The sequence below is a fragment of the Oncorhynchus mykiss genome, chromosome 11 (genome assembly GCF_013265735.2).
Source record: "Oncorhynchus mykiss isolate Arlee chromosome 11, USDA_OmykA_1.1, whole genome shotgun sequence".
NCBI classification, from domain to species: Eukaryota; Metazoa; Chordata; class Actinopteri; order Salmoniformes; family Salmonidae; genus Oncorhynchus; species Oncorhynchus mykiss.
Genome location: NC_048575.1, coordinates 8,877,345 through 8,888,082, shown reverse-complemented (window position 1 = coordinate 8,888,082; position 10,738 = coordinate 8,877,345). Strand labels below are relative to the sequence as shown.

Sequence of the window (10,738 nt, the reverse complement as noted above, 5' to 3'; positions counted from 1 at the left end):
AAACATTTGATTGTCTTCCGTTACCAGAGAATTTAAAACCTTTTTTGTAATAACATTGTAAATTGGATTGATTTTAAGAAATTTGGCTTAATTAATTGGATTATTATTTTGGTGTTCTATTCCGAGAAAAAATGAAAAAAACGAAACCCTCAGGGTTTCCGTTAGGATGGAATGTAAAATATGGAGCTGTACAACATGACGGTCAGATGTAGGCTACAGCATGAGGATTGGAGGATTCTACATAGTTTGCTTTCATTAGACAACTTTGTTCCAATATTTCTGTAAATCAGTGATATTTATTCCCACAGTAATTCATTATGGATCCATAACTAAATCAACATCTGCATTTTGAAAGAGTATTTTTATCATTATTTTATTAACGAAAGCATAAAGATCCTGATGAAGAAATACAGTACCGTACAGTATATGCTTTTACATTTGGATAATAAAACATCTAAAGCATTTTGAAGATATGAGCCAGCTGCATTTCTTTATTAGGCTACTGTGCAGTCTACAATACATACTGTAGTAAACATGGGAAAGTACCTAATTCCTTACATAAGGGAGAGCAGGCCATGTCTGTACTACAGAATGCGGAGCATACAGGAGACTGGGGTTCAAATCCCTGACAGGGAGGAAGGAGTAGACTGTCTTGTAAATAATAATTTGTTCTTAATTTAACTGGTTCCATATGTGTTATTTCATAGTTGTGATGTCTTCACTATTATTCTACAATGTAGAAAATAGTTTTTTTTATTTTTTATCTTGGAATGAGTAGGTGTGTCCAAACTTTTGACTGGTACTTGATTAATTATTTTGATTAATATTATGGTTTTTCTATTCCAAGAAAAAACGAAAAACCCTCTGGGTGTCCATTAGTATGGAACGGAAAATATGGTGCTGTACAACGTGATGGTCGGCAGTACAGTACTGGGCTATTTAGCTAAAGAATTCCCGCAGGGCAGGTGGGAGACCGGGTTCAATTCCCCTACGGGGAGGAAGGAGTAGGCTGTCCTTGTAAATAAGAATTTGTTCTTAACTGACTTGCCTATAAAGGTTACACTAAGAGCATACCATTTCTGCACACTCATTTTCTAATTCTTGTCTAACCAATACCCAAACTGACATTAAGTGGGGGAAAAAAATCTCATTGATTCATCAAGACCAGTCCCCACGCTTGTCTCAGGGCCACGCGAAACGGTGCTAAAATAGTTGTAGGCTTTTGTTTCAATATGCTCTTGAAATATATAAGACCGTCACAATGTTTAACAGAACATTACTCAACACTAGTGAGACTCATTTCGCATATGGTAGGTATACAGTATACAGCCAAACCCAGATGACGCTGGGCCACTTGTGCACCGCCCTATGGCACTCCCAATTACGGTCAGATGTGATACAGCCTGAATTCGAACCAGGGACTGTAGTAAAGCCTCTTGCAACGAGATGCAGTGCCTTAGAACGCTGCGCTACTCGGGAGCCATGACCAATATATATATATATATATATAATTATTATTTTTTTAAATTCAGAACATTAACCGTGTGTAGGTAGATACGTGTGTAGGTAGATGTGGAAAGATTTTTTTTTGAAAGTTGGGGAGAAGGGAGGGGGAGGTTCACACCTAGCTCAAGTTGGGGAGGGGGAGGGGGGTTTCACACCTAGCTCGGCTATTCAACATTTATTTAGAAAAGGTTGAATAGTCTATTGTTCGGCTAATAGCACATCCTGCTACGCTTGTGAAAAACTATTAATAATACTCCCCCTTTCCACACCTTAAAGATTCCAATTGATAAAGTGTTTTTAGCCACAATCGACCCCAACCCCAATTAATATATTTGGGCACAGTCGATAGCGTGCTGGACTTCAGGCTAGAATGTTGAAGGTTCAAAACCTGCTCCCTGCTTGTTTCATTACATTATTATGCCGGTCTCAGAGCAAATAGCCTCCAATCTCATTCCACGCTCTCTTCCACGCCTCATTCTCCACCTGAGTGGCTCGCTTGTGGGCGTGCTGGCAGGATGTACTGTTTTTTATTCTGTATATATGAATTAGAAATCAGCCTTTACTTAAATCACGTTTCCAGTCTCTTGCATAGTTACAATGTGTAATCATTGATGTCCCAGGAGCAAGAGTGGTAAACACTGTTGAAGTGTATATCTGTAATACGTACATGCAGACACAGCATCATTCAAAGAATGGAGTTTGATACACCTGGTATTGGATATGACTGAAAAAAACTTGATAAATAGCTATTTTCGAAAGTTAACATTTTTGACAAAAATATATGTACAATCTACATTAACTAACACATTCCTCTCAATTGTACATTTTTTGCTTGACTCGTTATGACGTTATAATTACTTAAATTTGCTTTTTTTTGTCAGCTATCTTCGCTGAAGAAAGTCACCAGGGATGGGTGGCTCACATCAAATTCGTCATTGGAACCACTTCATATGATTGGTCATATAAAAACCTTGGGACCCAAATGCATAATGAGTGCTCTAACTCCCCCTTGCGGTGGTCTGGAGCAATGAAGCTGTGATGCTGGGTACCTCTAAGTCTCACAACTTTTAAAGGAGGAACCACTGTAACTGCACTGTCTAATTTACAGTAGCTGTTAGAGTGAACATTTTTGAAAATGAATATATTGACCAATTAGGCATAGTTGGGCAGACTTGATACAACATTTTGAACAGAAATGCAATGGTTCATAGGATCAGTCTAAAACTCTGCCATCTAGTGGCCAAAATCTAAATTGCGACTAAACTGGAATAATACATTGTGGCCTTTCTCTTACATTTCAAAGATAATGAAAAAAATAAAAAAAACGCATATTTTTCCTTTGTTTTATCTTAGTGGTTAGAGCGTTAGGGCCAGTAACCGGAAGGTTGCTGGATCGAATCCCCGAGCTGACAAAGTAAAAATCAGTGGCCCTGAGCAAGGCAGTTAACTCACTGTTCCCCGGGCACCGAAGACGTGGATGTCGATTATGGCAGCCCCCCTCACCTCTCTGATTCAAAGGGGTTGGGTTAAATGCGGAAGAGAGGTTACTGTTGAATACATTCAGTAGGACAACTGGCTACTTATCCCCCTCTCCCTTTCCCTCACATTTCCACCAACTTCAAAGTGGTTCCTTTCAAGTGGTATCAAGAATATACATATCCTTGCATCAGATCCTGAGCTACAGGCAGTTAGATTTGGGTATGTCATTTAAGGTCCGATCGTGAAGGTGTTAATTAAAGGTAAAATGGGCACGTAGGGCACAATCTTAGGTTACTTATACTCAATATATTCAAAAGTATGTGGACACCCCTTCAAATGCGTGGATTCAGCTATTTAATGACATTGACATTAATGCCCATGATTTTGGAATGAGATGTTCGATGAACAGGTGACCACATACTTTTGGTCATGTAGTGTACATTGCAGATCTTTATGTGAGAAATTACTTAATATGTGCTGCGCCGGACAGGCGGGAGGCTCCGGCAGCGGCGCCGGACAGGCGGGAGGCTCCGGCAGCGGCGCCGGACAGGCGGGAGGCTCCGGCAGCGGCGCCGGACAGGCGGGAGGCTCCGGCAGCGGCGCCGGACAGGCGGGAGGCTCCGGCAGCGGCGCCGGACAGGCGGGAGGCTCCGGCAGCGGCGCCGGACAGGCGGGAGGCTCCGGCAGCGGCGCCGGACAGGCGGGAGACTCCGGCAGCGGCGCCGGACAGGCGGGAGACTCCGGCAGCGGCGCCGGACAGGCGGGAGACTCCGGCAGCGGCGCCGGACAGGCGGGAGACTCCGGCAGCGGCGCCGGACAGGCGGGACCACCTGCAGGGAGGAGACAGAGAGACAGCCTGGTGCGTGGGGCTGCCACAGGAACCACCAGGCTGGGGAGACCTTCAGGAGGCTTGGGGTTAGGAGGCACCTGAAGGACCGGGCTGTGGGGGAGCACTGCTGCTCTGGCGCGCAGCCTTGGCACCACTTCCCCAGGCTGGATCACTGCTCTAGCCCGGACCCTCCAGAGTGCAGGCACAGGTTGAACCGGGCTGTGGGTAAGCACGGGAGATCTAGTGCTTACTACACGCACCTCTCCCTTAGGCTCCACTCCCACATTTGCCCGGCACGAGCCGAGCGCAGGCAGAGGACGCACTGCACCCTCCCAGCGCCCCGGAGACACAGCACGCAGAGCCGGCGCAGGATACCCTGGACCAAAACTGCGTACCGGCTCGATGCCCGCGCTCGCATGACACTCTCGGGGGGCTGTCCTATAGCGCACCGGGCTATGGACACGTACTGGCGACACCGTGCGCTTAACCGCATAACACGGTGCCTGACCAGTAACGCGCTGCTTATAATAAGCACGAGGAGTGAGCGCAGGTCTGCTACCTGGCTTAGCTCCACCCCTCGTGTGCCTCCCCCCCCAAAAAAATTGGGGCTGCCTCTCGTACCTGTCGCACTGCCTTCGCCAACCTCATTCTCCTGTAACCTTCCTTGCACTGCTCCATCGAATCCCAGGCGGGCTCCGGCACTCTCCCTGGGTCGATCGCCCATCTGCCTATCTCCTCCCAAGTTGTGTAGTCATGTGAAGCTGGCCGCTGTTGTTGACGTCGCTGCCTTTTACCACGCCGCTTGGTCCTTGGTGGGTGGGTGATTCTGTCACGGTCGTCCTACTCTTCTTCTGAAGAGGAGAGGCGAAAAGGATCAGAGGACCAATATGCGGCGTGGTAAGTGTCCATGGTAAATCTTTAATAAAGAAAGACTGAACACTATACAAACGAGTAACAAAAACAATAAACCAAATTCGACCGTGAAGCTACAAAATGAGACCTGTGCTGAAACAAGCCATCAACATAGACAATCACCCACAAACAAACAGTGCAACCCAGGCTACCTAAGTATGATTCTCAATCAGAGACAACTAATGACACCTCCCTCTGATTGAGAACCATACTAGGCCGAAACATAGAAATGCCCCAAAACATAGAAAAACAAACATAGACTACCCACCCAACTCACGCCCTGACCATACTAACTAAATACAAAACAAAGGAAATAAAGGTCAGAACGTGACACTTCTGACCCACTTTGAATGTGAAGAAAGAAATTAAAGCTGAAATAAATCACTCTCTGCTATTATTCTGACATTTCACATTCTTAAAATAAAGTGGTGAGCCTAACTAACCCAAGACAGGGAATTTTTACTTGGATTAAATGTCAGTAATTGTGAAAAACTGAGTTTAAATGTATTTGGCTAAGGTGTATGTAAACTTCAGACTTCAACTGTATCTATTTATAATTTATCTTGTCAGTTTTTATATTTAGTGTTAAATTAACAAAACAATTGAGGTTGAATTTAAGGTTGTTAATTAATTGCACTGTAATAAAAACCTTTAAATTACATTTCCATGAAATCTTTTGGTCTTATTGGTCCAACATTTAACATCTCATTAAAATGGATTCTATTGAGATTTTGTGTCACTGGTCTACACACAATGTGGAATTATGTTTTTAGACATAAAAATGAAAAGCTGAAAGTCAATATGTATTCAACACCTTTTCCATGTCAAGCCTAAATGAGTTCAGGAGTAAAGATTTCCTTAACTAGTCACATGAGTTGCATGGATTCACTCTGTGTGCAATACTAGTTTTTAACATGATTTTTGAATGACTACCTCTTCTCTGTACCCCACACATACAATTATCTGTAAGTTCCCTCAGTCAAGCAGCAAATTTCAAACAGATACAACCATAAAGACAGGGAGCTTTTACAATGCCTCACAAAGAAGAGCACCTGTTGGTAGATGGATAAAAATAAAATACATTTGACATTGAATATCCCTTTGAGCATGGTGAAGTTATTAATTACACTTTGGATGGTTTATCAATACACCCAGTCACTACAAAGATACAGGCGTCCTTCATAACTCAGTCGCCGGAGAGGAAAAACACTGCACAGGGATTTCACCCACAGGAGGTTGGTGGCACATTAATTGGGGAGAACGTACTCGTGGTAATGGCTGGAGCAGAACAGGTGGAATGGTACCAAATACATCCAACATGGTTTCCATGTGTTTGATTCCATTCCATTTGCTCCGTTCCAGACATTATTATGAGTTGTCTTCCCCTCAGCAGCCTCCACTGATTTCACCATAAGGTCAATGGTGACTTTAAAACAGTTACATAGTTTAACGGCTGTGATTGGATAAACTGGATGGGGATTGATCAACAACATTGTAGTTACTCCATAATACTAACCTAAATGACAGAGTGAAAAGAAGGAAACATGTACAGAATAACAATTTTACAAAACATGCATTCTGTTTGCAATAAGGCACTAAAGTAAATCTGCAAAACATTTGGCAAAGAAAATAATTCTATGTCCAACACAACATATCACTGAGTACACTCTTCATATTTTCAAGCCTGGTGATGGCTGCAATATGTTATGGGTATGCTTGTCATCAAGTGTTTTAGGATAAAAATAAATGGAATAGAGCTAAGCACAGGCAAAACTAGAGAAAAACCTGGTTCAGTCTAAGGAGGAGGTCAGAAACCTGGCAGTGTGGTGCCAGTACAACAACCTCCCCCTCCACGTGCTCAAGACAAAGGAGAGAATAGTGAACTACAGGAAAAGGAGGGCCCGAGCGGGGCAGTGTAGTGGAGCAGGTTGAGAGCTTCAAGTTCCTTGGTGTTCACATCACCAACAAACTATCCTTGTCCAAACACACCAATAGAGTCATGAAGAGGACACAACAACACATATTCCAGGAGACCCTCTCAACAGGAGTTTAGAGTTACTCTGAATGATCAGCTATGAAAAGCCAACTGACATTTACTCCTGAAATGCTGACCTGTTGCACCCCCGACAACCACTGTGATTATTGGTCATCTATGAACATTTGAACATCTTGGCCATGTTCTGTTATAATCTCCACCCGGCATAGCCAGAAGAGGACTGGTTCTCAGAGCCTGGTTCCTCTCTAGGTTTCTTCCTATGTTCTGGCCTTTCTAGGGAGTTTTTCCTAGCCACCGTGCTTCTACATCTGCATTGCTTGCTGTTAGGTGTTTTAGGCTAGGTTTCTGTACAGCACTTTGTGTCGTCAGCTGATGTAAGGGAATTGTAAATACATTTGATTGATAATCCACAACATACAGCATTGAGTCTAGTGACCATCTCCCCAAGTGTTACAAACAGCACACTGGAAATCATGTAACAGAAAGGTCAAATATATGAATATGTTGAACATTATATGAATCACTCTAAACTGAATCTGAACTTTATTCTTCTTAAATATTACCATTACTTACGAATTTTTAATGTATATATTTTGGGGAGTTATGTCAGTTATGTTTGGTGTTGATCAACGGACACAATTGAGGCTGAATTTGAGGTTGTTTATTAATTGCACTGTAATAAAAACCTTGACATTAAATCATTTTTATTGGTCCAACATGTTACATTTCTCATGTGTAAACATTAGCTCATAATCATTTTTATTGGAAACAATACAAAAGTGACAAAAAAAATGCTGTTTAAAAATGTTTAAATGAATATGGATATTTAAGCTTGTCCTGATTAGATTAGATTATTTGGGCTAAAGCTTGTAAACATCCAATACCTTTATACTTCTTTGCAAGATGTCAGTAAGGTACTGCTAAACACCGATTCTGCTCCATCACCTACAACCTACTGATATAGCCACTGACAGTGTGTGATAGCATGAACTGCATTCTTCAGTGATGCAGTCACATCATCTCATTGTATTTTCTTACAATTTAGAAACTTTGGTTTACATCTACCCACATATACGCAAAGCAGTTTCCACAAAATTGAAATTAGCTTGTTAGTAATTTTTTGTCAGTACTACCATATCATTTAGCAGCATCAGCGTAGTGTAATGTCCAATAGTCAATACTGTCTCTCTCTGAATCATCTGGTCCCTCCACCTCTCAATTCCTGATCCTGTCCTCCAGAGCCTTCAGCTCTCCCTCCACCTGTTGGGGGAGGTCGGCTCCCACCTGCTGGGTAAAGTACGCCCTCAGCTCCTGGGTCTCCTTCTCCCAGAAGGCCTTGGGCAGGTCGAAGAGGGCACCCATGTCCACCTTGCTGCCCAGTCCCTGCAGGTTGATGGCTCCCTCCAGTGGCACCCAGCCCACCATGCTCTTCTTGGCCGCCTCGTCCTCCCTCTCGCGGCCGCAGCGCTTGAAGATCCACTCCAGAACGCGGGCGTTGTCACCGAAACCCGGCCAGAGGAAAGAGCCCGACGCGGGGTCCTTCCGGAACCAGTTGACGTGGAAGATCTTGGGCAGGTGGGTGGCGCCCTTGCGGGTCTCCATGCTCAGCCAGTGGGCTAGGTAGTCACCGAAGTTGTAGCCGAAGAAGGGGCGCATGGCGAAGGGGTCGTGCATGATAACCTTGCCTGGAGAAAAAATATATATTCAAAATGTCATGGTTTTCTACATTATCACAGAGGAATCAGGGACAACAGTATACCATCATATCAGGTGATAGTAAAAACCTCTCTAAGGTTAATGTCTACTCTATAGACAGCTCCTATCCACTTAAATGTTAGAACTGTTCTGTATTTAACCTTTATTTAACTAGGCAAGTCAGTTTAGAACAAATTCTTATTTACAATGACAGCCTACACCGGCCAAAGCAGGATGCCGCTGGACCAATTGTGCACCGCCCTATGGGACTCCCAATCATGGCCGGTTATGATACGGCCTGGAGTCAAACCACCAGTGAGATGCAGTGTCATTGACCGCTGCCACTCGGGAGCCAGAAACATTAATTAAATGATTGAATTAACTTTGACAAGCTCTTTAATGTGGTTAATGAGGTTCTGTACCTTTGTACTCAGCAGCTGCTGTGGCCTCAGACCTCATAGAGGCTCCTACAAACACACCGTGGCGCCAGTTAAACGACTCGTACACCAGAGGGACTCCTGGGAAACAGAGGTCAGAGCAACAGTGTCCCAAAGTGACACATTGGATAAGAATGTCAATTCAGTCATCATAGGGAATCATTTGTATTTGTTGTCGTTACATTAACCAAAACTGTATAATTTACAACACTAGCTACAACACTAGATGCTAGTATGAAAATATATAGTGGTAATCTTAGATGGTCCGCTAAACCAATGTTTTAGTCATTGGATCAATAGAGGCCACTCACCCTCTGGCCTCCTGCCCCCGAAGATGATGGCATCGATGGGCACACCCTCGTCACTCTCCCACTGGGGGTCGATGATGGGGCACTGGGCCGCCGGGGTACAGAACCTGGAGTTGGGATGAGCACACGGGCCAGAGTCTCCTGTGAGGAAGAGAAAAAGGGTGAATATGATTGGAACACATTATAATGTCAAAAATGAATAGAATTAGGACATTAACATTTATATTACATTTTGATTTGATTGTATGTAAATAAATCACTTAGAAACATGATTACATTATAATTAACACTAATAGATTCATGGGATAAATGCTTTGTGGTGATTTAGAAAGAGACAGCAGTAGAAAAGTGATGCAGTACTTTCTCAAGCCAATGACAACAAAAGGATAGTATCATTTCGTGTCACCAGGTGTCACTATTAAGAATTACAGCAGAGGTTCCCAACAAAAGGATAGTATCATGCCTTGTCACCAGGTGTCACTATTAAGACTTACAGCAGAGGTTCCCAACCTTTCTGGTTCGGGGGACCACCAAATCACAGCCAAAAGCTCAAGGACCACCAAATCACAGCCAAAAGCTCAAGGACCACCAAATCACAGCCAAAAGCTCAAGGACCACCAAATCACAGCCAAAAGCTCAAGGACCACCATTTGCGGAGTCGCAGATATATATATTTTTTTTACATCAAATTTCTCAGTAGTCCATTTTAGCAGTGAATGTAACAAATTAAAGCTGGAATCCTTAGTTGCTACATCTATTTGGGGACTTATAAATGAATGATATAAACCCAGTAATTCTTGAAGAATATAATCCTCATGAGCTTCGTTCACCCGATACCCCAAGTAGATATTCCCGTCATAAGATGTAATTCTCCCTCGACTAAACCCACAAATTGGGGAAAACAGACATTATTTCCCATTGAACCCCATTGTAAAAGAGACAACTTCATTGTTCAATGTACATGTAACCAGGTCAAAGATCCTGACCTACGGTTGGCAATGCTCCCACATAGGGAAATGAAGCCTGCGACAAGAGTCCTGTGGCTACAGGTTATTCGGCGTGGGAAATGTGGGGGCCCGATGTCCAAGTAGGCTACACGTATCTATGGGTGTGGGGAACATTTCATCACGGGTAAGACATTTCACTTGTTTTAGTCGATTTGTAACTCCACTCACTAGCTGTATAGTCTGTTTGTTTGTGTTATTGGTCTTGTTCAGCTTAATGTTCCAGTCACGTGGCTGCTAGCACCGTCATGAAAAGGGGCATGAAGGAATCCCTACAGTCAATATTACATTAATCTAAGTAGTGAGAATGCTCGGGATCAAGCAATGTTGAAAAAGTCATCTTGTACTTCTCTTAAATGTAGTTTTGTAATTGACTTTAAAAAAAAGCAGTTAACAAAAAAACTGCATTTAAAAAGGGTCAAGTATTTGCCGTGAGCCAATGGGGTAACCTAGGTAACCACAGGTCGTTTTCCCCACAGCCGGTCAGGGCCGTGACATTCGACTGGGAGTATCAAAACCCAAAATACAGTAGAAGCTTGTCCGATGTTTGTAAACAAAGTAAATGTAAACAA

The 10,738-nt window shown here is 43.3% G+C and overlaps 1 protein-coding gene across 1 annotated transcript in view; it reads right to left on the bottom strand.

Moving 5' to 3' along the window:
• Nucleotides 1-7,368: 7,368 nt before the first annotated feature.
• LOC100135908 (phosphoenolpyruvate carboxykinase) overlaps nt 7,369-10,738 on the bottom strand; it is an 11,139-nt gene continuing 7,769 nt past the window's right edge. Inside the window, 3 exon segments of the mRNA NM_001124275.1 lie at nt 7,369-8,407; nt 8,840-8,935; nt 9,166-9,303. Coding sequence (NP_001117747.1) covers nt 7,938-8,407; nt 8,840-8,935; nt 9,166-9,303 — 704 coding nt within the window. The 3' untranslated portion in view covers nt 7,369-7,937.